General features: G+C 47.7%; 1 protein-coding gene across 1 annotated transcript; it reads right to left on the bottom strand.

The window, feature by feature from the left end:
* Positions 1–11,769: 11,769 nt before the first annotated feature.
* LG05H1orf53 (linkage group 05 C1orf53 homolog) lies at positions 11,770–23,357 on the bottom strand. Its single transcript, XM_048495760.1, has 3 exons — positions 23,064–23,357; positions 17,706–17,807; positions 11,770–13,511 (listed from the first exon to the last, which is right to left on the bottom strand). Exons 1-3 carry the CDS (start codon positions 23,334–23,336, stop codon positions 13,440–13,442), a joined length of 447 nt encoding a protein of 148 aa, XP_048351717.1. The 5' UTR covers positions 23,337–23,357; the 3' UTR covers positions 11,770–13,439.
* Positions 23,358–27,952: the final 4,595 nt, after the last annotated feature.

The following is a 27,952-nucleotide window of genomic DNA, read 5'->3' as shown; positions in this document are numbered from 1 at the left end:
CGGGTCTCTGACCCAACAGCCGAGGAGCGTCAGCGTTTGTAATGTGCAGAAGGAGGGGGTTTGATGAGCCGGGGGGGGGGGGTCTGCTTGGAAATGAAGAGGCAAGTTGGGGGGGGGGGAAGAGTCGCTGAAGGACACCTGGCTCATCGGGCTCTTGGGCCGTGTGTTGCTGGGACTCGCGGACGACACTGGAGCGGAGAGGCGTTTTCCGAAGGCATCCCTTTCTAGTACGCAGCTCTTTTGAATGGCTCCGGGTAGGAAGCACAGGGGACCCCTCGAGATAGTTGCTTGTCCCCGGGAGAGCCGCGCTCCCAAGAGGCAGGGCAGCTCCGCATAGCCTGGAGTCGGGAGAAGCCAGAGGATCACCGGGCCGGGCCTTTGGAAAGGAGCTGGGCCTGGACCCAGCAGCGCCAAGCCCCACCCCGCCCCGAGACCCCGCCCATTTCGCTGGTTCTTGATGCCCCCGCGGCCGGTCCTCCTTCGCGCTTGACCGCCAGCTCTTGCCGCCTTCTCTCTGGGCGAACTGGGTATCAGTGGAACCGAACTGAGAATTCTGGGGGTGAGCCCACTGCAGTCCGCTCGTGCCAGCAGCAGAGGTCTTTGGTGTCTGGGGAAGGGAATGAAGAGAGAATGAATGTCATAGAACACCAATCCAAGCCGCCTTGTAGGAGAGCTGCAGTTCTCCTAATCCAGTGGTGGCGAACCTATGGCACGGGTGCCAGAGGTGGCACTCAGAGCCCTTTTTGTGGGCACTGGTGCACAGAGTTCATCATGTGGGGGGGGGGCGGAAAATCACCCCCCCACACACACACACACATCTAGGCTGGGTGGGCACAATCCTTTACCTGGGAGTAAGCTTGGTTGCTGGCAATGAGGCTTGCTACTGAGTAAACCCTCCTAGGGTCCTGATTCACCCATTCGAAGTGTTGCACGGTTGCTTCACCAAGCTTACTCCCGAGTAACGTGCGCCTCGGAGCCAACTGTTTTCCCTAAACTAAAACCTCAGTATTCAGGTTAAATTGCCTGTTGGCACTGTGATAAATAAGTGGGTTTTGGGTTGCAAATTGGGTGCTCGGTCTCGAAAAGTCTCGCCAGGAAGTTTCCTTGAGCTGGTTTCACTCCCCCCGTCCAAAACTCCCTCCCTCCCTCCTTCCTTCCAGTTCCTCTTCCCACTGGGCCTTAGGAAACGGCGGGGAGTCTGGTCTTGGGTCATTGGACAACTTTCCTTGGCTGTCCCCTTCTCCATCACAAGAGGCTTTTCCTGGGGAGGGGGCGGAGCCTGCAGGGCAGGTCCAAAGCTCCAGGCACAGCCCACGTTCTACTACAGGGCAGGCGCTCCATCTCTGGGTTTGGTTCCTGTCGGAGAGTCGGGCACGTGCTTCAAGGTGGCCTCCTGAAATCGAGGGGATTTCAGAGGGCCCCAGCTTTGGCCGGATATTTCGACGAGGGAGGTGGGTGGGGGAGGCGAAGGAAGGAGAGGGTGAGGAGGAGTCATCCGCCTGGCCTTCTGCGCCTACTCTTGAGGGTGTTGTGAATGAATGAGGCGCTCCCAAAGGCCAATGCCCCCTTCAAGTCACACGCATAGCTTCGAAAGCAGGATGTTCCACATCGTACCCCATTCTGGGCTCTTGGGATTGGTAAGGGAGATAATAATAGATCATAAATTTTAATCATAAAACTGCTCTGCCAGTCTCTGGTCACCTAACCAACCAGACCTGAAAACTGGCCCTTTATACCTAAACGGCCTCACTGGCTGTCGAAGCTGCTTTTCCTCGCAAGGTCTTCTCTGAGGTTCTCCAGCCAGCCTGGATAGCTTCTATCCCAACGTCCAGGGAAGTCAGTGGGCCGGAATGGAGAGGGGCCAGCCGGGCTTGCAAGTGATAGGCGCGCGGCATCGCTTGCTCGGGCTTCTCTTGGTCTAGAGAGGAAGGGTCGCCTCGGCATTTTCTGCAGCCCTGACCGAGAACACGAACTTTCCGGTCAAACTTTCATGCTTTTTGGGCAGCTAGAAAGACCACGACTGTAGAAGATTTAGCTGAGGGCCAGAAGCGCCCATTCAAAGGAAGAGCCCCCACTCCCGCCCTGGGTACGTTAGCGGTGGGTTGTGGAGGAGAAACGCCTGCCCTGCAAAAAGCCTGGAAGAAATACCAGACGGCTTCATTTTCGTTTGCCTGAACCCACCGTCTGGCTCCGGGACCCCGCCGCCCACCATCGCGCCCTGACTCGGAACAGGCTTCATGGCTGGACAAGGTGGCGGGGAGAGAGCCTGCAAGGCGCAAAGGGGGAGGCCGAGCGGTGTCACCAGGGTCAGGAATGGGCGCGGAAAGTCTGTTTTGCAGCACCAGGCACCAAGTTGCCGAGTGCACGGAGCGACGGGCCGGAGTTTTCAGGCGTGGCTGCTGCCGGGCGAGGAAGTCTTTTGCGGGGGCCGAGGGCGAGGGCGAAAGGCGAGGGCGGGCTGGGGCCGACAGCGCACCCCCGCCAGGTGAAGGGCTTCCCGGCGGCTCTGGCGACCCAGCCGGCGAGGAGAACCAGTGAACGGCCAGAAGCGCCAGAAGTGGCTCCCCAGGCAGATTTCGTGGCGGGGCAGGAGGCAACCAGGGCTGCCCTTTCAGCACAGGCGCCGGTCTGAAACCCCCTGCAGCGCGAAGGGGGCCTGCCTGGGGCTCCAGGACAACAGGACTCCCGGGCACATTCACCCATGGGCCAAAACTGATTTTTTTTGGGGGGGGGGGGAGTGGGGAGTAGGAGGCGGCCCAGCGGGCCCAGCATCGTTTGCTTGTCTCCGGTGCTCTTCCTGGAAAGTGGCCCCGCTCCGGGGGGGGGGGGAGCCCGGCCTGCAGGCGTCGGCTTTGTGAAGGGGGGTGGGGGTGGGTTTACACTGACATCTTCGCTCTTTCTGGCGACTGTTAAAAAACTCGCGAAAACTCGCCATCTTCCACCTCCACCCCACCCCCACCCCGTTTCAGGGCAGGGCCTTTCCGAGGTGATCATGTTAGGGGTGATCCGATGTCGAAACCTCCAGGGCAGCACGTCTAGCGTGCCCGTCTACACGCGGTGCCTTCGATCATGGACGCTGTGTCCCAAGTCCGATGCCCAGGAGGACGGGCGGCTTCTCCCCCGCCCCTCTCCCGGCACTGGCGCACTCCCCAAAGGCTGAGATGGACCCTGACCTGGGAGCCTCCTCGCCTCTCGCTCTTGGCAGAACGACCTTCCCAGCACACTGAGCAACATGCGGCTTTCAAACCCCCCTCCCCAAACTGGTGTAAACGGCAAAATGAAGCCCCAGAATGTGCAAACCAGGAGAACTTTAAAAAAAATAGATCTAGGCTATTTAGGCGCGAGATGCACATATCTTTTAAGCACCACATTCAAGCACCGAGCAGTATCTTTGAGGCCGTGACTACCTTTGGGGCCAGTCTCTCGCTTCCTTTCCATTTCGGAATAAAAGAATGTAAAAACTACCCGCACTGCAGCGCTCTCCGGCTCTCGGCAGGCTGGGCTTTCTTTCTACCGCCTCTTTGAAAACCTGTGAAAAGGGGACCGGGAGAAACCTCCGAAACCAGGCTCAAAGTCTGGAGCCTCCGGCTCCGCGATGGAAGCAGGGATTTCGCTCCAGAAGCGCCCCTTCCAACCGTGCATAAAAGCGCCGATCCCAGGCGGGGCTCGGTTGGCTTCTGGACTCTGGTCCATAGACGGGTGGGAGCGGGGCGGGGGGGGGGGGGGGAGAGAGAAAGGGAGAAAGAAAGATTTTTTTTACAGGAGAAGACAGAAACCTCTGGCCCTACAAGGGTCTGGAAGGCACGAAGCGGCTCAGGCTGTGCGCTCTGCTAATGAGCTAATGGCACCGTTCATTGTGTTGACAGCCCGACTGCGATCCAGGCAAGGACCGCCGCACTCGCCGTCGAGATGACCCGATTTCGGCAGGCGGACAGCGGAACGAAGAGGGGGCGGGGAGCGGACACAGCCCGGTTCTCGAAGCCAAGAACGAAACATCCGTTTGGCCAGCCCGATGCTTCCCCGCAGGTGAAGAACAGAGCCCCTCTGGGAGAAGGCGCCAGCCCCCCCCTCCTCTCCGCAGCCTGGTCCGGATAGGAGCTCACTGGAGGAGAAGGAACCTGGGGGGGTAGGGGCGGGAAGGGGCTTGTTTGGCATGGCTACTCTGAGATCCACCCATCTGAAAGGGAGGAGGACGAAGGCTGCAGCTTACCTGAATAACTTAGCAAGGGGTGTGTGTTTGTGTGTCCCCCCACCCCAACTAGTTCCTCCTTAATGAGTAATGAAGGGGATGGGTTGGGGGGTGGGGTGGGAGAGGCGGTGATGCAACCGAGGGATGGAGGATGGTCCTCGTTGTTTCTAGCGAAGGCTTCCTCACCTGAATTAAAATAAACAAGCTGCTTGGGTGGGTGGGGGTAGAGAAGAGGGATTTTCTCTTTCCCCCTCCTTTCTCTCCCCACCTACCTGTAGGACACCTTTCCATGGAACTGACGTCGAGACTCTCTAACCTCTCACCTCTGGGCAAAGACGGTACCACGCTCGTTTTATTTATTTCCTGTTTACCTTTCTCACTAGAATATGCCAGCGGGAGGGGAAATCTTTCTTTAAACCGCACGAACGGAAAAACCATCGCCTGCCTGCGAAGCTGCCACGCTGTTATCTTCTTGATCAGCGCCCTGGCAGGAGTCGGTGAAGGAAAGTGGCGGAGAGGGGAGCAAGATTGAAAGCCAGGGATGCCTGAAACCCACCAGCAGACACACACATACCCCACACACGCCCCCGTCGCTGGATCCTGGCGTTGCCTCGCCTGGAGACTCCCTTCGGCTAGCCTGGGTCCCATTTATTTATATGCCCCAGCCCTATTCTTGCATGCTCCTTTTCTGCTCGAAAAGCGCCTGGGTTTTTAGATTGTGATTTTTATTTTTAGAAAAGGGGGATCACTATTGCTATGAGATCTCTAAAGCCTTCCCACTGTTGTGTGTGTGTGTGTGTGTCCCCCGTCTTACCCAGATCCAGTGTCAACTTGATCTGATCTGATTCACGGATGTGTGGAAGAGACCTCGCCTGGTCAACTACAAGGCAACGCAGAACACTCGGAGGACGCTTCCTCTCTCAGTTGGAAACCAAACATGTTTTTTAAAAAAGGAGAAATCCCAGTCCAAACCTGATATGATTCCAAAAGCGAATCGCATCACCATTCCGAATGTGACTCCACCATAATCCCACCACCGAAATGGGTACCTTTTAAAACAGAACCCGGGGTCCTCCCTCGGTCGCGACTTTAGGATAATAGCAGCGACCCCCCCCCCCCCATCGATGCACTGAAGCAAAACGGGAAATAAAAAGGATGGCTGGAAGCCACCTTTAAAACATGCCCTTGGGGACTTGGAGGAAGCAAACCTAACGAAGGTGACACAAATGGGAACCCAAGAACGCGCGCTGGCCGCGGAGTAAAGGGGAAGATCTCCCGCAGAAGCCTTCCTTTCCATGAATGGGAGCAGGCACTTGCTTCGTTGACACGGGTCTCCTTCCGCAGCAAACTTCCCGAGGGACTGGGCTCCTCGTGGGACGCTGGTTATCTGCATTTCTGCCGTACGAATTTAGATTCCATATAGAGTGACAACCGGCCTAATGCTGAGGGCGAAACTCTGCACTATATCGCGGGTCCGTTACAGGCTCCTTTATTTTGTTTATTTCTTTGTTTATTGTTTTTAAAATCCCAATGAAGGTGTTTAGGATCAGATTCTTTTCCTAAGATTATTGGGGGCGGGGGGGAGGACCTTGATCCGTATTCCTGATGGGAAGGCAAGGAGAGTTTCTCCTGCGCGCTTTTATGCCCTGCTAAAGATTTCTGGGTCGGTGCCAGCTCTGTGTGACAGGCCCCTACATAGAAGGAGGATATAATGCTCAACTTGTTCGCATTTCTACGGAAAGGCTGTTTTTGGAGAGGAAACCAGAGGAACACTTAAGAAGTGGTGTGGGGAGTTGTCTCCAGTGGGGGAGGAGGCATGGGGGGGTCATTATCTATTCTCATTCTATAGGGACAAGGTCCTGTGTGTTTTATCTTTTTGTCAGGCGGTTAATAGACTGCAGGCAATATGCACGTCACTACTGCTAATATTTTTCAATTTTAAAAAATGCTACAATTTTTGCAACCTTGATTTTGGAGCGGGTCTGACCTGGTGAGTTAGTCTGCATTGGGTCGCCTTCTTACGCGCCGCGGCATCGATAATTAAACGAAGACTAGTCGGTTCTCACGGGTGGGGCTCCGGTGGTTCCACCCGTGGAGCAAGAAAGAGTTAAATAGTTATGAGTTTCTGGGAAGGGAAAGAAGTGCGTGTATTTTTAGCAGTTTCTCTCTCTCTCTCTCTCTCTCTGAAAGCAACAATGCCTGAAAATTAGAAAAAAGATGCTTCAAAATCGATGGTGTTAGGTGCGGCGCTGATTTTGTTTTGAACCCCCCAGAGAGAAATAACAATCCTCAAATCGCCGGAATGTGTGTGTGTGTGTGTGTGTGTGTGTGTGTGTGTGTGTGTGTGTGTGTGTGTGTGTGTTTTTCTCCCCAAGATCACTTCGCGCGTGATAAATTGGGAGGTGGTGGACTGAAGTGGTAGCTTTTCAGGCTGTACCACTTTTCTTCCTGTGAGGATATGGCATTTTTTTAGACGCCCCCCCCCCCCCAAAGGAAAAAACTTAAAATCGGATCCAGATAGTCTGGCCAGACGTGGCTGTCTATTCTTAAGGTGCCTTTCAGAGGGCGCACAGGCAGCACCCCCACATGCCACCGCCTCCCCCCCCCCCCCCAGCTCTTCCCCTCCGGCGCCCTCGGTGGCTTCCAGCCCGTGTGGCTTGATGCCAGAGCAGCTCACAGCAGTCGCCAGAAGCCCTCGGAGCCAGGAGGCGGAATATCTGTCGCAGACCTGCCGGAGGTGAAGCTGGCGGGACCTGCCCTCCTGCAAGCCCTTTGCCCGGCAGCCGCCCTCGCAGGCCAGGAGCCCGAGGCCCTCTCGGAAGCTCGTCGGAAAGCCGGCATGAAAACAAACAAAGCTATCCTGCAAAAACGGGGAGCGGGGCGTCGCGTTGGCACTTGAGTGCTCCCCCACCTTCGGTTTCAATGTGGGGGGCTTCAGAGCAGGGCAAACCCCCAAGACAGATCAGGGCCAATCCCCCCCAAGCCCTGCCCTGCTTTGTTCCCATTCCAGACCCTTGATAATTTCACCCGCCGAGCCCTTTGGCAAAGCCAGCAGTCGGGCCAGTGAGGAGGCTAAGCTTGGTAGACCAGCAGGTGGAGAGGGACAGCCAGCGCCCAGCACTCCTGTGCGGCTTAGCCAGGCCTCTTGGTCGTCCGCGGGGTTTCTTCAGACAAGAAACAGGCGCAGCCTCAGAAAGTAGGGTGCATCCCAAAATAGGGTGCGTCATTTAGTAGCATGCGGCTCACCTGATCTCAGGCTCAATCGACAGCAGCTGGAAAACCACTGTAGGGTTAAGAGAAGTGGACTCTAATCTGGAGCACCACCACCGGGTGTGATTATCCCTCACATGAAGCCTGCTGGGTGACCTGGGGCTAGTCACAATTCTCTCCAAACTCTCTCAGCCCCACCTTCCCTACAAGGTGTCTGTTGTGGGGAGAGGAAGTGAAGCCGCTCTTTGGGTTAAAAAAGTGGGGTATAAATCCCAAATCCAAACTTTTGAACAAATGCACGGGCCCTAGCCTTAGGAGCGCTTACTTGGGAGTGAGACCCGTTGGCTTCATCCAACTAAAGCATGCTCAGGAGCCAGCTGTCAAAGTCCACATTCCAGGCACACTTTACCAGCAAGTAAAAGCTACCGAGGAAAGTTCAGCTTCTGTCCAAACAATTGCCTTGCACGCACCCATGACAAGTCTTGTAAATGAAAAGGTTCGATTTTGTTCCTTTCGGTTGCCTGCACGGGGACTGGGCACGGGGACTGGGCAATTGCGTTCACGGGGTTGCCTTCACGGGGACTGGGCAAAGGCGTTCATGCGCCTGTGAGGGCGGGCCGGACTTATAAAGCACTGGTAAAATGGATTTCCTGTAGGAAAGTGAAAACTAAAACAGGTGTCGAAGTGCTTACTTTCATCTGGATCCTGACGTGTGTCCCTCACTTGAGTCATCCTCAGCAACACAAAAGTGCATCTCCATCCACATCCCGCGTTAACAAGCCGTGGGATATAGTTTTTTTCCCGAAACAGTAAAGATAGTGTCAGCAGCCGCATGGGTCAGTAATGACTGGGTCCTTGCCCAGGGGACTACCTTGAAAGAGAACGACAGAGGACTCGGGTGTCAAATGGATGGACCAGTAATCATTTGGTGAGCTGGGGAAGGGCGCATTCACCCGAGATGTTCTGCACCGCACCGAGGAATGAATGTCAGCACCGAAATAGCCTGGACATTTCAAGCATCGCTTTTCTGCTCCTCTATAGCTTTGCCCTTGACAGTCATCCCTTGGTGGTGCAGGCATCCAATGGCTGGCGAGACGTCAAGGGATGATGGCAGACTCGTTTCGCGCAGCCCCGCTCCGGGAGGCAAGAAACATTTGTTTTATCAGGTGCACCAAAATCAGGTGCACCAAAATGTTCATTCCTAAGTGGCCGTTGGGACCCCTCCTAAATCCCATCGATGTCACTGGAGCTGCTTTCTGTAACAGTTTGAAACAGCCGAGGAAACCCTAAAGGGACGGCCACGGGAAGCCACCGCCACTGGTTTGGCTTCCTCGCGTTACTGACCCGGAGGCAGTGGAGGGGGGAGGGAGAGATTCTCCTCCCGCCCCTGCCCCCTCCCCCGCCCCGCATTTCATCCTAAATGTTGAGATGGACTTCCCAGGCAGTCTGGAGCAACTCATTTGTGCCCAGACCTCAGTTTCCCCGTTTGTAAAGTAGATCGAACAATGGTCCGGGATTGTGGAGAGGAAAAGAGGTGGGGTTATTTTTCTGCATCATCCTGCTAAAGCGAAACACCCACTGGCGGTGGCTGAAAGGTTTGCGCGGCCAGCCCCTTTCCCTTGGAAATCTTTCAGATCGCTGCTCTTTAACACTTATCGCTAATAATAGGCGGGAGACGCCTCTTTCCTCCCCCGCCCTCCCCCCCTTAACAACCAGGAAGAAGAGGAACCCCCGGCCTGTCCCCTAAGCAGCCACCTGCTGCGGCTACCTCAAGACTGGGCGGGGCTGAGGTCCTCATTCCGGGAAGCTGCGGAAGTGGCAGCTCTCCCAGGAGATGATCCACCCGCTATCCGGACACGTGCAGCTCCCTTGGGCCGCTGAACCAACTGCACACGAGCTCCTCCGGGCGCTTCTGCTCACAGGCGCGCGTATGGCCCAAGCAGGGCAGCACCTCTCCTACTTATTCCATTGGCCAGGTTCCAGGCCTGCGTTGGCTCGCTCAGGCTGGCACTTCAATTGTGAGGCAGCCCATTGTCAAGTCCGGAAATCCACTTTTCCTGGGAGCAGTGGTGGGATCCAAAATTTTTAATAACAGGTTCCGATGGTGGTGGGGTTCAAACAGTGGTGCTGCCGCACACACGCACCTCCAGTCCCTATTGGGCAGGGAGGTTGCTTTAGTAACCTCTTCTCGGCACTCAGAAAAAATCAGTAACCACTTCTAGAGAAGTGGTGAGAACTGGTTGGATCCCATCTCTGCCTGGGAGCTTATCCAAACAACTCAAGCTCTTCCACAGACTATTCTAGAGACCCCCTGTCGCCTGCCCCTCTGAGCCCCGAGGTTGGTCTTCCTGCCTGGCCCCCTGCGGGCCTTCCTAGGCGGTCAGAGCTGGAGGTTGAATGTACCTGCCACCAGCCCCTGCAGGTCTTCCTGGGATTGGGCTGGGCTGCTCCTTGGAGAATGCCCATCTCCCCCCCCTGGATTCCCCTCTTCTCTGCCACCTCCAAGCATTGGGCTGCGGAAAGCCCTTCAGGTGGCGGGGAAGGTAGCCAGGTGGCTGCGCTGCGGGGCCTTGGCTGAGCCGCTGAAAGCCCGGGAGCTGCCCTAAGGGGCCACCTCCCTGGCCCTAACCCCACAGAGAGACCCCTAGCCCAAAGAGGCCCAGACAGCAGCGCTGGGAACAGGTGACTTGCCTCTTGTCTAGTTGCCTAGGAGAAGACTCCCATTTCATTTAGTAGTTTATTCTCTAGGGCTTTTAGGCTGCAATCCCAGAAACGCTTTCATTGGTGCAAACCCCTTGAAGAGAGATAGAGATTTCACTTCACTGTTTAAAGATGAAAGCTGCTTTGGTTCATGCAGAGTTCTGGTAGCTTCCCTGGTATCCGAAGTTAATTGATTTGGAAATGTGAGCCCAATCCAGAACATGGGTGTGTGTGTGTGTTGCAATTCAAAAGGCTCAAATAGGGGAAAGATCTCCACATTTTGCTATGAAAGACTGTGATGAAGTACATCCGAGTAGCTGTCTTCATGTCAACAGCAAGGTTGCACAATAATGCCTGATTTTAGGGCCTGTTTAAATGAAATGGGTTGATTTCTCAGTAAATGAAAATGGGCTTGAGCATCAAGGAGGTGTGAACTGCAGTGGGACAAGGCTCCCACAATGGAAAGGGGAGGGGGGAGGAAGGGAAAAAATAACACATCCACTATTGCAACAGATTTTAGCTCTCTTTTTTAAACACCAGTTAAGAACTGACCTTGCTATCTTTTCAGTTTGATCCAAAGGACCTTCATGCAGAGCAAAGCCTTACTGAGTTCAAGGGCACTTCTGCACAAGGCTGCCTCCCGACCAGATAATTCTATACACCTTAAAAGCAGTGGAACCTTTGCTACTATTTGCATAAATATGGCTTAGTGTATTTGAAGACTGAAATAGCACTATCCCTGACTGATTCAAACTTTGTGTCCTCAATGGGACTAACAATCCCTACTTTGAATTTGCCAAATTGAAATTAATTCCTAATTACTTCAGTGGCATTTTAGCAGACCAGGCCTTGTCAGTGAGCAAGAAAGGGCTGCACTCCTATTATTAGAAGAAGAGTCCTGCTGCCTCAGACTAGATGTCCATCTAGTCCAGCATTCTGGCTCAGGCACTGGCCAGGGAGTTTCCCTGAAGGCCAAGCATAGAGGCTGAGGCCTTCTTTCCCCTGAGGTTGCTTCCTGGGTCCAGCAGGATTTGCTAACCATAACAATGAAATAGCAAAGCAAAACAAAAGTCCAGTGGCAACTTAAAAGACTTAACAATATTTATTTCAGTGTTATCATGCAAAGTACCACGGGACCTGAGTTTTGTTTTGCTTGGACAGACAAATGCAGCTACTGTTTTCCAGTGATCACTTTACACCCAAGAGCTTCATTTTATTTGGTTTGTGGCTACAGACATCACCCAGTCGCCGCACAGCTGCGAAGGGGAAACCACTCTGGCTTAATCAATGAAATCACACCCAGTCCTGCTGGATGTAGCTAGAGCAAGGACATGTGAAAGCCCATTAAAAATGGGCTTGTTGCTGCCAAGCTCTTGAAAGACCTCTTGGGTGCTCATTCATATTCCCAGCATGAGTTTTGTGTGTGCATGTAAAATGTTCCAGTCAGCCCCCACCCAGCAGCTTATACATTTACAGTGCAACCCAATTTCCTAGACGTCAACCCAACAGATTAGATCCCCTGTAGGATTCTGAGCAGATTTGCTTAAAGGAGTCTCGATCCCAACATGTTTACCCCGGGGTTGTGGGACTGTAGACGCTTGAGATGGTTCAACAGAGGGCGGATAGAGAATTTATCTTTCAAATGCTCTCTGACACAGAGCCAAATGCTATCTGATAAAAAAACTTTCATTTATCATCTAGAGCTTTTGTTGTTGTTTTAGCAGTACAATCATAAGCAGAGTTTCAATCCCCCCAAGTCCATTGAACTCAGTATTAACACAGAAACGCAGTAACAGTTGACACCCGAATTGTTGATTGATGAGATACAGCCTTCCCCAGTGGTGGGATTCAAATAATTTAACAACTGATTGTTTACAAGCACTATTTTAACAATCTGCCGAAGTGGTGCAAACCTGCTGAATCCCACCACTGGCCTTCCCCCTTCTGATAGCAGAGATGGGTAGGTTGATCCTAAGAAGGGTTACAGGGCAGGAAACCCCACTGTATTCAATGAGGTTTGCCCCTCAGTAAGTGTGGAAGGAACTGAAATTTGGAGGAAGACATGCAGAACTACAAATTTTGATCAGCACTGATGTAATGGGGTCTTTGTTGGGTCACTATTTTTAACTTACTGGCTTGGCTTGGCCATTGCATATACGTCCAAGGCTTCTAAAGTCATTACTGGGCCATTCCACAATTTAGCGAAGCCAAGATGCAGTTTACACCCTGATCACTGACTTAGAAGGAATAGCCATCTCATACAAATGGACTGAATGTTTATCTCCAGTCAGACAGCCAGTTAATTTAAGAGAGCTCAAAACAAACAATGTGCTTTGGCTTCAATTCAAGAATGCAAGCTTAACAGCGGGCCAGTTCACATGTGCACGTTTATCACTCGATCACTGCAGCTTATGAGGTGCCTTGCATGTGTGAATGCAGTATCACAGATCCAGCATGACAGACAGAACTACTATAGCCTCACAAAGCAGAAGAGTCAGTTCCCATATTCAGCTGTCAATCATCAATGACTGGTTCACACATCTATGTTTCTCTCTTGATGGCTGCCACATCCAGAAAGGATGCATGTGTGCATTTGTGAATGGACCATTGCAGCTATGCTATCACAGATAAAACTTCCACATCCCCTCGCTGCCTATGTCTTCAATACAGTCAATTTAGCTGCTACTAAGAAAACACAGCAATATCAAATGAGTCAGGCCCACTCCTAAGGCTGCACCCCTATTCATGTTTGCTTGAGTGTAAGTCCCAGTTAATTTAGTGGTACTTACTTCAAAGTAAACATGCACAAGATCAAGCTGCACATATATTTAAGATCTAGGATCCAGAGACTTCAGAGTTGATGTGTTATATCCAACCACTGTACTGTGAATCAGATTGGAACACTTCTTGCAAACTTGTGGTCAAATCTGTCTCTCCAAATCGCCCTTCACTTACAGCCCTTCACTCCCTTCACTCAATGGAACAAGCCCTTGACATGGTTCTCAGAGTATGCCATTACACAGTTAAGCAAAACAAAGGTATCCCTAGAATTGCTGGCTTCCCCCCTTCGCTCTAATGACTTTGGAAAGCAAAGCAACCATCTCTTTGCAGCTTGTAGTGGCAGAGAAATGCAAAGCCTTGTCAATGGCTCAACATCACTGGCACACACATGGATTTTTTTCATTACAATTGGAAAATATTCAGGATACGGAACAGCAGAGGTCAAAGGAACGCCAATATGCAAAACGGGGAAGCAGTAGGGGGAAGAAAAAAGGGGGGAGAGTGAGGGTGACAGCTGATCGTTTCTTTCTTCATGGTATGATGCAAAAGCCTTCGATCGTCAAGCATAGAAAAAGGAATTGAACCGTTTCCTTTTGGATGGATCTTTAACGTTCGTTTGGCCATACGGACACTGGAGAAAGAGAGAGATGAAATAAGTCACTCTTGACTAGACCTCTACCTTGCCCAGAGTTAAAGGAGGACTAGTTAATGATGTCCTATAAATCATTGGTGCCCTCGTGACTTTAAAGAGAAAGGAGGGGAATTATACCCTGCACCCACCCTCGTCCCTTCTCTGAGCAAATGGTCCTAATTACTGTACGGGAGGCCACTTGCAAAGTATGACTGGGTTGCCAATTTCTCCCCATCCACATTGCATGCAATCCAAAACAGACCAATGTAGAAGGCAATCTTATTTGAGTCAAGGGAATTTACCTCTTTGTCAACACGCTTAAGGTGGAGAGGGAGATCCATTCTGCCATGCTGAAGAGAAGTAAAATCCTTCTGTAGCTAGGCACCATGCATACTTACTCAGCAGGAAGGCCCCCTGTGTTCAGTGTGGCTCACTCCTGGGCAAGTGTGCAAAGGATCACAGTGTCAAAACTGCAGCTGAAAGGAGTTTGGAAAGAACTGTATAAAGGGTGGTCGGGGTCCCTATCCTCTGTATAGGAAGAGGTTTTAAACCCTCTTCAGTAGACATAATGACCATGTGGAAGGCTGCTTGGGAAGAGTCAGTGACACCTGAGAAGTTACACAGCTGCCCAGTGCTGAAGAATGCATTGACTCAACTTATTTTTATAATGTAAAGTTTCATTGAGCAACATAATCTACAACATTATGTTTTTACTATGAGAGCTTCTGTAAAATCGGCATTGATAAACTTTGGGTTAAAATGAAATCTGATCATTAACTTGTTTTGTACTCTTGGTTTGCAGCTAGAAAGGAGGTTTTGCTTTTTAGGCGGGGGGTGGGTGGGTGGGGGGGGTGGTTTCCTCTTTGAAGCCCTGTATGTACACTGGCACCATATTAAAGTTGTAACGGTTACTCAGTTATTGTTGACCTTTTGATTCATTAAAGAGATGCCTCCTCAATTAATCAACAGTGGATTTTATCAAACAAATGAAAACTCTTTGAGGTGCAAACCCTTACAGAAACCTCAAGTGGCTCGCATAACCTTAGAAGGGGCACCCTTTTTTGGTTCCCATATACAAGAGAATACCTCTTTCAAGATGGCTGCAGCAATTCATTTGTGCATAATCTAAAAACAATATGCAACAATATGCTTTTACTACAAACATATTGTTTAATTAGTATGCAATCAATCACCTACAATTAGAATTATTAAACAGCCATGATTTCATTAATCTACTGACATTTATTTATTTAATTTAATCATGCCTTTCTCCCCAGTGCGGGCCCTAAGGAGCTTACATACCCATTGTGTATACATTTAAAATGGGGTAATAAATACAGTTAAACTGGGGTGTAGGCCCCAAGGAAAACCATTGATCTGATTTTTTTTAGACCAGCATTTTCATTTGCTACACAGTATTTCTAGATTGGGCTTAGAATCCCAGGATACATTAAATTCACATTGAAAAGCTAAATCAATAGCCTCAAATTGTAAAAGGACATCTGAGATGGAAAAAAAATTGTTCCAGTGGTTTTAAGCACCCCAATCCTGAACATATTATTTGGAAAATAGTTCCACTGATTAGCAGAATACCATATCTAAGGCCAACCTTAAGGTGGCCCCAAACATTATTATTTCTTGCAATCTTTGTTAGTGGCTCTGGTCTACCATTCTGCTATGTCTGAGGAAAGGCAGGCTGCTTCTAGAAATAGGTCCATCTCTCTTTACCTACTATTCTGGCTCCAAATACTTTGAGCTTTCAGCATCCAGTGAAAACATACTTCTTTTCCTAGTCTTGTTGTTCACTGTTTTTCTTCCCTTCCCCCCGAATACTGACCAGACTGGTATAATTGTGTGTATGCAGATTGCTTACTGAGAAATTTCTGTTTATCTGCTTCTTTAAAATATGTTTGTGTGCTTTTACTCTTCCTCCTTGTTTTTATGCTAGCTGCTATTTTAAACTGTTCTGCAGTAGTTTTAGAGCTGCTTTTAATGTTTCAGATTCGACTATGTTACCATTGTATGTTACTATTATTTGTCACTGCAAAGCAAACCTGTTTGGTTGATGCAAAAAGGCCCAAGGTGGAGCGTGTGTGTGAAGAGAGTTTATGGAGGTGGCGGGGTCCTATGCTGATGGAAATGCCCTGTCTAGGGCACTTACTCCAGTGGAGGGGCATATCCACTGGTGGGCTGCCTCTGCAGCCTCCTGGGATGCCCCGATATGGCACTGAGCACCACACCAGAGCTGCCACCAGCCCTGCCGGTGTAGCATGGGCATTACTGAGACATGGCTGAGGGCGGAGTCAGTGTTAGTTGGCTTTCTCCTCAGCATTGCCCACTCCTCCACATGAAGCCTGCTGGGTAACCTTGGGCCTGTCAAATTTCTTTCAGATCTTCCACAGCCTAGGCAGAGGCAGGCAATGGCAAACCACCTCCAAACATCTCTTGTCTTGAAAACTCTGTGGGATCACCATAAGTCAACTGCGAGTTAGTGGCACTTTCCCCCACCACATATGAAATCCTGAAGGGTCAATCCGAAACTTACATTTCCCAAAGCCTACATGAACAAAAAAGCTCTGGCTTGGAACTGAAGAATAAATGGATTTGGTACTAGGCTGAGGGTTGAGGGAAAGGAATCCCACAGACATCACACATGGGAAGGCCCTTTCCTCTCCCTCACACCACCTGCTTCACTTCTGAAGGTAGGAGACCATGACCCTGGGACTGAGCTGTTGAAAGTCCCCCTTGGGTAGGCCTATCAGGAAAGTAAGTCCTTCAGGTGCCCTGATTCCAGACTTTAAAAGCTAAGAAGCAGCATTCGAAACTGAGCTTAGAAACAAGCAGACAGCCACTGAAGATTAAGTACCAACAAGGGATGATGCCTAAAATGATGCCTTGCCACTGCTTTCCTAGCTAGTGGAAGAATCCAAACTGTCTGGAAAGTCAGTCCAACACAGAGTGCATCATAGAAATCCAGGATGGAAGTAATCACAGCATGGTCAACTGTGGTCAGAATCAGCTTCACAAAGAAGTGTCATAGCTAGCCAAAGCTGAAAAGGTGCTACAAATGTGCTCTAGACATCCACTGGCAATCCCACCAAGCTGCAAGGCTGTGCCTCATGAAATGGGGTGTGTGTGAAATTGAATACTTATCTTTCAGTCAGCTCCCGTTCCTGTCCAATAGCACCAAAACTTCGTTGGGATTGAGGTTCCCTTATGGGCTCCCATCAAGCCCACAATTGCCTGCACGCTCTACTTTAACAGAGTTGGCATAGATCTTATAGACTACTTAGTCCAACTGTCTGTTCAGTTCAGAACACAGAGTTAAAGCATCACTGACAAATGGCTAAGTCTCTGCTTGAAACCTTCAGCAGAAGAGAGTTTGCTCTCTCAGCCCTAGGTAATTGGTTCCATTTTTAAAATGCTCTTAACATTTGGCAGCAGTGCTCTACCTCTACGTATCTTCCAGTAACTCAAGCCCATTTGATCTAGTCTTGTGCACACTGCAGCGGCATCGGATGGGTCTCTCTTTGCATTCTTCTATGTGAGAAACCTTTAGGTGTTTGAAGATGATAAACATAGCCAGTTTCTGAAGTTTTCCATATAGTACTTGTTTTTGATCCTGTTTGTTACCCTCTTCTAACCCTATCTGCAAATGTAGTTTGAAGTACTTACACAATGAAATGCAGCAAAGCCTCATTTGTCCCTGTGGGATTTTAATTCCATGTAAGTGATCTTAGGATCACAGCATTTGCTAAGTACAATATCTGTCTGGTTCATAAAAAAGCAAAGATCACTGACTTCAAGGCAATTCTGAATATTCTTATAGAAAGCAAATATCATTGCAAGCTATAAGCTTTCATCTCATACAAATCTAGTTGTTGTGCCTATGAACAAAAAACTAAGTACTCCAACTTAATTGGGCTGCTGATGGACTAGAGTAAGCTAAAATCTGAGCACTTTGGTGCCAATGTCAATCCCACTAATCAAATATTTTCTTGCAGTCTCCATACATGCAGGTTCATTCAGAAATACATATCAAAGTACAGAGTGGGCCCAGTTCGGAGGGGGGAAATTTCAGCTTAACAACAAATATTCTAATTTTAACCAACTTTAAATCCATGACCTTTGTCTTCAATAGTTTGTGGATTCAGCTGCTTTGACTTTGAAGATGGTAGATGGTTTAATACTTACGTGTCTGCAGGAAGATCCACAGCAGTTTCCCCTCTCCAAATGGACAACTTTGGTTAATACTAAGTAGCTAGTAACTGGATCCACGTAATTTTTCTGTCCAGCCTTCAAAAACAAGATAAATCATTCGCTTCTGTGATCTCAGATAGATTCCAGAGGGGTAGCAATGTTAGTTCATTCCAGCAAAAACAAAAAGGAGACTTGTGCCACCTTTAAGATGAGCAGATTTATTGTGATACACATTTTCAAGACCCACTTCATCAGATGGCTCTTAGCCATAGAACCTGAACCTAATTTTCTGCCTGTTCAGCTGTAGTGGTCTGTTGCAAACACTTATTGTTATTAGAAGTACATTTGAGAAAATTAACATTAACAGAAGGATGTATCTAACCATTCCAAGAGCAAAATGAGGAGTCATTAAGTGGTGCTTCCACAGAGGTCGATTCCCCACGAGCGGAATCATTCTGGAATTGAACTGGGATCACATATTACAGTACTTAGTTGATCCCAGTCCATCACTCCTCATGGCAGCCGAGGTCTCGTGTTGGAACCGTGATCAGAAGCCAGGATCACCTCGGAGCCTCTTCTGCTCTTCATTCCCGATTGGCTGTTGCTTTAGGGCGGGAATGTGAACAGGCATTCCTTCGGGGTTTTTTAGTGTAACGGCTACGAAGCTACGTCGTCACAAAGCAGTGCTCTACATAGCTAGAAACAGCACATAAACATGTGCCTATTAGTTGAATGGTCGTGGCTTCTTTGCAAGAAGAAATTTTTTAAAAAGGTGAAGTTCTGCCTGCCGTGAGTCTTTCATTCTGCGCGTGCTCAAGACACTTAGCTGTGATTGGCTGACAGCACAAACAGAAGACTCATGGAGGGTTAGGATTCCCCACAATATCGGGTTCATCCTGTGTTCGCCAGAGAACACCAGAAAAAGGTGTACCTTCCTGGGGGTTTCTAAAAAAAAACACTGGGAAGAAGGGGGTTTCGCAGGGCAGAGCTGGAACAGACAGGAGTTTGAGACAGGAGCTGTGGGGAGTTCTCTGTTGTCCCAGGACAACTGCAGGGGCTATCCCAGAATGATTCCACCAGTAGGGAATCGACCAGAAGGAACTTCTTCCAACCTAACATAGGATACTTGATAGTGTTTCCAGTAAAGGAAGGCTCCATGGAAATCATCAGTGCCTGACTTTGCCAGATTGATCAACATGAAAACAATTTTTGGAGCAGCCGAAAATTTGGAGACCAAAGCTTTAAAATGTTCTAAACGGTTATCTTTGGCTATTGTCCTTGTCCCTCTCCCGCTCCTCAGCAAAACTGCCTGAATATATTAAAGCAGGGGTCCCCAACTATTTTGTGTCTGTGAGCCTTTAGAGTTCTGACACAACCATAGAGTTCTGACACAACCATAGAGTTCTGACACAACCATAAAATAGCTGCAGGAGGCAGAGCCAACCACAGCATGGTAGAGATTGAGGCCATGCAGAAACCTGATAACAACAGTAATTCTTCAACATTTCAGACTATAGCTCTGTTTAACAGGATGCCTTTTAAAATGAACATATTGATAATTTTTTGGCATACATACCGCTTACCTTCAATAATGCAGTGAAGATCCTTCTGTGCTTGTAGTAACTGCTGCCAAAGCAGCTTTTTTCGAAACCTATACAGCCAACCAGCTCTCCAATTCCCAATTAAAAGCTATACTGAAGAAAAGCCCCATCAGGTGCCATCCAATTTTAAAAATGTGGCCAGGAAAGGTACTGGTGGTTTCTATGGCAACATATTGGGGACCCCTACATTAGACTCCCCTATAATACCACAAGTAGGGATGTCTGAGTCATGCTATCTTGCTGTCCTTGGATGTATGTAAAATTGCTGTGATTGGGAAAACTTATGAGATAGTATAGCCCTCCTCTTCTCAGACAGTTATCCCAAAGACCAGCATGGTGTAATGGTTAAGAGTGGTAAGCTCTAATCTGGTGAACCTGCTGGGTGACCTTAGGCTAGTCACAGTTTTCTCAGAACTCTCTAAGTACCACCTACTTCACAAGGTGTCTCTTGTGGGGAGAGGAAGGGGAGGAGTTTGTAAGCCACTTTGAGACTCCTTATAGTGGAGAAAAGTGGGGTATAAACTGAAACTCTTTTTCTCTTTGTCTCCCTCTAAAGTGGATATACGATTTACCCCAAGTGGACATACAATTTACTGAATAGAGGAGCCAGTTAGGGAGACAGCAAATGCCCTGCCATGTTTTCCTGGTAACGTGATTATTTCCAGGAAAACTTCCATCTCTGGCTTTGGCGAGATACAATAAAATAGCCACAGAACTACTAGGTGTGTTTGTGTAGGTATGCTGTTATTTCTTTTGTATTTGATCCTGAATATATCTAAGGATGGATCTTTAAGCCTTGCTCTAGAATCTTGTTCTTTCCACTGAAATCTCTTACTACTCCTTAAACGAAACCCTGGAACAATGCCCCTGGCCAAAGACCACCAGCACAAGCGGCAGCTCCAATTAAAATAACTGCCTTCAAAACTGCCACTGTGAATTAACATGATTGAGTTACGAGCAATCCATCAATCTTTCTGTCCTAGAAGAGAGGTTATCTGCTTGCCCAGCCAACATTGGATCACAGGCAGGTAAACTGCTCCTAGCCTGTTTTTCTCTTTTCCAAATTTTCAGCTGTCACTGGGGCTGTCCCAAAGTGGGCCAGTAAACATTTTTGTATCCTTCTTGATGCTATCAGTTCAATCCCTTTTTTACACTGCAAGTTAACAAGGTCATGATCGGATCTTGCAAAAAAGAAAGAAAAGAAATGTGACCCTGTTCATCTGGATTTGCAATACTGAATGCCTGTTATCGGCATTTGCATCTAACTAAAAAGATTCTGCTTCATCTCCCTACACCCCATAAACTAAGACGCTCCTATACTTCCCCTTGCATCCTCTTCCGAGTGAGATGCTTACCAACTCATTGACTAAAATTCTGTTCTATCTTGGACTAGTATTTTGACGAATTGAGATCAGACAATGCATAATAAGTTATGATACAGTAAGCATGATTTTTGTATTTTTATAGGTTAAGTATGAGTGACAGAAAGAAAGAACATGTGAGTGTTTTGCAGTGCTCAAACTTCAGAAGATTATCATAGCTGACTGAGGATGACATTAAGTTTGGCTTCCCTGTTTCAGCTGCATGTTTCACTGAGTTTCAATATCCTCTGCGCTCTGTATCCTGTGGTTTCTGTACACAGAAAAGCTGCAGTATGGGCACAGTTGGACACAGCACTATCAACACTAGCTAGTAGCTTTTTCTGTGAATATGAGAATCAGATTTGGGCTAGAGACTCCCAGTTGTGGGTACGGACAATTTGGAATCATAAGAATGTGCCATCTTTAATAACCAATGTACAAAAATCCCCTGTAAAAATTGGCAGTACTTCTTTGTAATGTAGTCTAAATTTGTGAGGCTAAGAATAGGGAAATTATAACACTGAACTAATAATTCATGAATATCTGACAATTCTGCAGGGGAAACAAACATACTTTTTTTTAAAGTCCTAATTTTATTTGGGCTATATCTTCTTTTAGGTGCTGTGTGGCTGTACCTAGACTGCATGATTATAGCTTACTGCCTCTGACCCATCTTTCATCACAATTTCTGTAGAGGCAGCCAGTAGAGACATCCATTTTCTGGCAATGATACTCAAACCCATTCTTTTCCAGCTGTGAAGACCAGCAACACATTCCACTGTCAGATGGACAAATTATTTTTCTGTAAACAGGCACAGATACATTATTTATTATATTTGTATGCTGTCCTTCTTCCGGACTCAGGGCAGCTTTTATAAAATAAAAATACAGTAAAATGTAAAGGCTAAAACCATCAAATGCCCTAATTCTAAAACCAGATGGCGACTAAAAATCTGGTTTTAACTACAGCATGTTCTTATTGTTTATAACAGTGTGGGGGAAGGTGGGAAGAGGGAGTCCATTTGATAGTAAACCATCACAGCCTCAACTGTAAGCCTGCTGGAACAGCTCCATCTTCAAATCCCGCAAGGCCTGGGTCTCATCAGACAGAGTGTTCTACTAGGCTGGAGGAGGATTGAAAACGCCCCAGCCCTGGTTGAGATCAGCTGGACATCTTTTGAGGGGGGGATCACTAATAAGTTATTTACTGAACGCAGTGCTCTTCAGGGAACATAAGGATTGCATTGCTAGATTAGACCCATAAACCTGCTGAAGTTAAAAAGGGCTAGGATCACTGTCCTGGACAGAGGATTCCTGGGAATCTCTAGTAGGCTACCTCAAGTTCCTTGCTGAAAGGCAGAACATAATGGCAATAGTAGCTCAGCACCCTGTCAAACATTTCTGCCTACTTGCAAAATATGAAGGCTTGCCCCTACATCTGGTTTCAGATGAATACTGTAACTTCATTTCACTCTCATGGATAATAACTATCATATGCTTGGTCCAGTTGCCAACACAATATCACCTTATCTATATGGTACTGGATCAAATTATTTGGGTATTACTGTATTCTGGTACAGGTCAGGCATTCTATGTCACTTGAAAGCTTAAATGCTACTGTGTATTTTCTGTGAAACTATACCCAAGTGTCCCACTTCAAGACAGATTATATAAATGATCTGTGTAGGGTTATCTGCACTGACTTGGGAAAACTCTTGGAGGTTTGAGGGTGGTGATTGGAATAGCAAAGACTGGGGGAAAGGGAGCTCAGGAAGGGTATGATGCCACACAGCTGAATCTGCCACTGCTGTAGTCTGGAGATCAGTTGTAATTTCAAAACTCCAGATCCCACCTTGAGGTTGGCAACATTTTACAAGTGTGGGTTTCAAGTTGTAACCCCATACTGTAAATCACAATTCTGCTGTTGGTTTAAAATAAAAATTTCCATTGGAAGAAATGCATTCGAGACCTTCATGGACTACACAGTTGCCAACCTCCAGGTGGGCCCGGGATAACCGCATTTCAACTAGTCTCCAGACGACACCAATCACTTCCCTTGGAGGAACTTACAGCTTCAAAGAGAGGTCTCTATTGCACCCACCCATTGTGAGGTTCCTTTCCAAACACCGCCACCAAACTTCCAAGAATTTCCCAAGCTAGAGAGTTGGCAACCCAGAAGTCCCGTCAGACGCCACTCGAAAAGTTCTGCTCCTTAAGCTGTCGGGCAAACAGAAACCCAGAGGCAGCTGTTTTCCCAATCAGCGACTCCTTAACTCCTTTGCAGGGCTAGCAAGCAAGGAGCTCGGCTAATTGATTGTTTGCAACAGCCCGGAATAAAAGACTTGCATAACCCGTCCCGCGGGACTGAAAAAGGAAACCATCCAACTCACTGCGCATGCCGCCTCGTGGAGCGCGACGATCTGCTTCTCCGCCGCGGTTAACCCTTTAGTGCCCACGCGTGCGCACTCGTCCGCTGCACGTTTTTCCTGTTCGGAGGAGCTTAGAGGCCTGCCCACGTGGTAGAATTCGCCCCTGCAGCGGGAACGCGCCCGCGACACGGTTGCTATGAGCAACCATGGGGGGCGACCTGCACAATAGAGCGACTGGCAGGGGAGCAAGTGGCTCCTTCCGACAACGCGGGGAGCCACCACGCTGCAAGCCATGCCCTGGCCCTTGGAGAGCCGGGCTAGAAACCACCCCTTCACCAATGTCAGGAGCCCGTTTACGGGAGTATTGCCTGGAGGCAGCTCCAGGGAGCTGTTATTTCGTGTAGAGTGCACAAGGCGTAGCTTGATGGATGCGAGGTCTCCCGCAGTGGATTCGCATTAGGTGCCAGGGCTCAATCCTAGCACAAGACTAAAAATACTCCTGAGGAACTGTAGAGGGAATGCCCCCCAGTATAAAAACTGCTGCACGCTAGAGGTGAGGGGGCGGCTTACAGATTTACTCCTTTCAGAGAAATAAAACACAAACATGATTTTCTCAGCTATAGTAGTGGAGGGTTGATAATCAGATTTCCCAAACAGTAATCTAAAACATTTTTTATTGCGGGTAAAGACAGCCTCCCTCACCTTAGTGTCGATTGTAGGGAATGTGCTTCTGCCAACACTTGCCCATTTTCCAACTAGCATTTGCCCAAGGATTTTATTCAGACACTGTTTTTTCTAATGAAAGAAGGTCTTGAATCGGGAGCAGATTGGGATATCTACTGCATAAATTATCTTATTCCAGAAAAGTTACCCTATATCTGACTTTGTAAAAATGAAACAGTGTTCAGGTTTGCAAATATTGATTAATCACGGGATGTTGCGTAGTTGTAATTTTGCCATGACATTTGAGTCTTAACAACAGAAGAAGATTCCTTTGGCATAGTGAGAGGGAGAATGCATGCTTATGCCTTGCTAGCTAATTATCATGCCTGCAAGCAAGTCTGGTAGAAACTGATGCTTGCAAACACAGACTATTTATTGAGCTTGTAGAATAAAAGTAAATGGAGAAGGCATGTTAAGGCTCTAGCATGTACACTAAAAATGGAGGCGAGAGTAAATGGTTTTGCTTCAAAGGTCACATCAGAAATTATTGATTTATTTAGAAAAAAAATTGTACTGCCTTTTCAGGGAATCTACCCAAGGCAGCTTATAAAAAAAATAAAAATATAAGACATTAGAAGTTAATTTATCAAAATCCAGAATTAAAAAACCCAACCACAGCATAAAAGCAGAAACTGAACAGCTAAAAATACCAGATTGCAGACTAAAAGCCCAGTATAAAATGATATTAAAGAATTTGTCAGTTAAAACTTGGGTGAACCGAAATGTTTTGGCCTGGTACCTAAAAGAAAGCATGTTAGGTGCCAGCCAAGCCTCAAGAGTAGAGCATTCCATAAACCTATTGGTTCACCACCTATCTCCACTCTCTAGATTGCTGGGCTTGTGCGGGTTAGATCTTAACTGGTGACCTGGACACGGACACACACACACACAGGATTGCGCCATAACAGTGCAACTTAATGGTGAGTTATTCTTGTTCAAAACCATTCAATAGGGCAGTGATGGCGGAAGATCTTTTTTTTTAAGACCGAGTACTTAAGAATTTAGCCAAACCCGTAATGCTTGTTACAGAAATTGCCAACCCAGCAATTTAGCTTCCTAGATGCACAAGGGCTCCCTTTTCTGCCACCCCACCCACTCGAGCAGGGGCCAGCCTGCTCTAGCCTCCAGCAAATCCTACGTGCACCACTCTGTGCCTCTCTAGCATCTCTGCCTCCTCTGCACCCCCCCTTCAGGCAGAAGCCACCTGGAGCACAGGCACCAGGCCTGCCAGTCGAGTCTTCCCTGGTCACCACGGTGCGTGCATGTTGTGCTCAGTGGCCCAGGCTAGATGTGTGTGTGTGTGTGTGGGGGGTGATTTTCCACCCCCCACGTGACGAACTCTGTGCGTGCCCACAGAGAGGGCTCCAAGTGCCACCTCTAGCACCCGTGCCACAGGTTCACCATCACTGCAGTAGGGTTAACTGAAAGTAACTGTATAGGATTACAGTAGGATCATATGCACCCTCCCTGCAGCAAATTCTTCCTTTAAAAATCTCAGGGGAAGTGTTGTACTGGGGTGGTTCTATCTTCACCCAAGTTGACTCACGTGGAAGAAGCTCAACACAACTACACTATGTTGCCGCAAAAAATAAACTGGGGAAAGGTGTTGTACCATTGAGCATATAACGGTTTGGAGGGAGCATCGTTGCGGGAATGTTAACAGCAGGAGCACTCTCTTGATAGGAAGCTCGAGACTTTTCCATTGCAGGCCTGTGCAGGTGCAGTCCTGATATGTGTCTGAACAGAAGATCTTGAAGAACATCAGTTACAGGTAAGTGCAACCCTGTCTTATCCAGCTTCATGCCAGGGTTGCAGACTTTTCAGCAGGTCTAGCTGTTTAAGCGTTAGTAGGTGATCTTTGAATTGTTGTTATTCTGATTATTTTTAGCGTTTTTATATTGGTTTATTTTATGAACTACCATGAGTAGATCTCTGATGAGGTGTCATATAAATGTTTTAAATAAATAAGTAAGCATTTCTATACTGTGAAATGCTTTGCTTGCAGTACATGTTGTTCAAGGCAGAAAAACAGGACGTACAAGTTTCCCCCTAATCATTTGGCATCTCTATTTCAAATACTGGTCATGGGGACAACCTTGGATTTCCAACTGCTTGGCCAAAAAGGGAAAAAATCCCACCTCTGTAATAATGGGATGTTATTTATCCAGTGATGGTATTTGCCTTCATGCCATGAGTAACTTCAGTGTGGACTTCAGTAACTTCAGTTACTCATGTCCACACTTTAAGCCTTTATTAAAGGAGCAGGACATTTCTCCCTAGACCTGTTGGCAAACCTAGAAACCACCTGGTTTGCCTTATCCACAGTTATTGTTGGAACCAAGATGCTGATCTCATCCCATTTGGCTTTCCAGTCAGTTTATGCTCTTAGTAGGGGTTTACAAGGTCTCATACCCAGTCAAGTGAGGTCTCTGTCCCACCACAGTGTGTGTGTGTGTCTTGATATTGTCTTGATCCTGGATATTGTGGATATGGTACAACAAATCCTTAAGCTCTCCCCTGGGATTATCTGCAGAATGATAAGGCTTTCTTTCCCATTTTTTAACTTTCTTTCTGGAAGGGAGAAGGGACTCAAAAGGGTGCCAATATTTCTATATTTCTTTCTGCGCCTGTGGTAAGAGAGGCTATCTGTTACTGGAAGGCAGGAGATGTTTTAATTCTATAACCTTTACTGTCATACACACACAAAGAAAGGGGGTTCTTAAGGAGGTGACTTGGGCTTTCACAAAATGATACCAACTTGCTTACAAACAGTTCTAGCACTTAGGTACTTCTGTTATTTTTTTCTTTTATATCCTAACCACAGGTTCTTGTGACAGGTGTATCATTATGCTTTCTGTTAGAGAAGCTGTTGTGAAAAGGTTTATTAACGGAATAATGAATAGATTTGGATTGAGAGGCAAAGGAGGGAAGAAAATGTTGCGATGACTAGGTAGCCCTCCTGAATTGGTGGCTGCTGTAAGTACTAAATTTGATGGAAAGATCTGAATTTTTAAAGTACTAAATTTGATGTAAATTTAATGTATGCAGTCGTGCTGACACTGTGGGGCTGTGGCCAACACTGAACCCCAGCACCAGTCGCCGTTCAGTGGCAGGCTGCACACATTGCCACCTGCCCTCTTGTTGGACAGAACAGCAGGATTGGGCCCTGTTCTCTCCAGCTAGGTATTCCTCTGTTCAACACACTGTTAGAGTCAAAGGAATAGCTGAGTCAGATTGGGTTTTCGGTAAATGTGAGTGGGTTTTGTCATCTGTCTCTTGTACTCCTTATTTAGGAAAAAAAACAAACTACAAACAAAGCACATTCTAATTTTTCAAAATATATAGAGGATGCTGGACGCAGCATTACTTTGAGTCCACGCTTTGAGTCTTTGGTCGGGGATAGGCGGCCTATAAGTTTAATAAAATAAAATAATAAATAAAATAATTAAAGGAAATATTCTTTTGTGGATTTCATTTCTATACCGTCCTTCCGCCCAAAGGCTCAGGGCAGTGTACCAGATACCTTTTCCCCATTTTATCTTTCACAATGACCTTGAAAAGTTGCTCAAGCTGAAAGAGAGTAACCAACCCAATATTATCCAGTGAGTTTCATACCAGAGCAAAGATCTGCCCTGTGATAGTCTTTCACTCTAACCACTTTACCTCTGGAAAACAAACTGCTCACATTCCACCTTTTCAAATAATTTTTCTTACTGATGATCTTGAAAGTTCTAAAAACAGGCAAGAAGAAGACAGTGTCACAGCAAATGCAAATAGGTGAGCTGATAGACGAATAAAGGAACAAATGAGAACACTTCCCTTAGGAGACTGCTGTTTGTTACAAGATGCAAAGCAAGATTCTTTACTATGGCAAACCACAGTGATTCACTCACTGGAAACGTATAGCTGTGGATGGAGCGGAGCGCATGAGAGGGTGATGTGTGTCCAGGATTGGTGGAGCAGAACAATCACAATTAGAACAGATGGGCTCCGACTGGTGTTGTAATGTGATCAACTGTAGACAGAAAGCAAGAGAAGAGGGTAATGTTCGAGTGGAGCTGCCCTACTGCACCAGCATCTCTGTGCAATCACATCTGCTTAGTTGTAAAAACTTGGCAAGAGAGACCACTGGGTGGGAACATCTGACAATTCCTGGCTTTTGCATTTCTTCCTGAACATATGCAAAT

This window comes from Sphaerodactylus townsendi, linkage group LG05 (assembly GCF_021028975.2).
Source record: "Sphaerodactylus townsendi isolate TG3544 linkage group LG05, MPM_Stown_v2.3, whole genome shotgun sequence".
Classification (NCBI taxonomy): Eukaryota; Metazoa; Chordata; class Lepidosauria; order Squamata; family Sphaerodactylidae; genus Sphaerodactylus; species Sphaerodactylus townsendi.
Note: the sequence above shows the minus strand (reverse complement) of the source record. Positions and strands in the feature narration are given on the sequence as shown.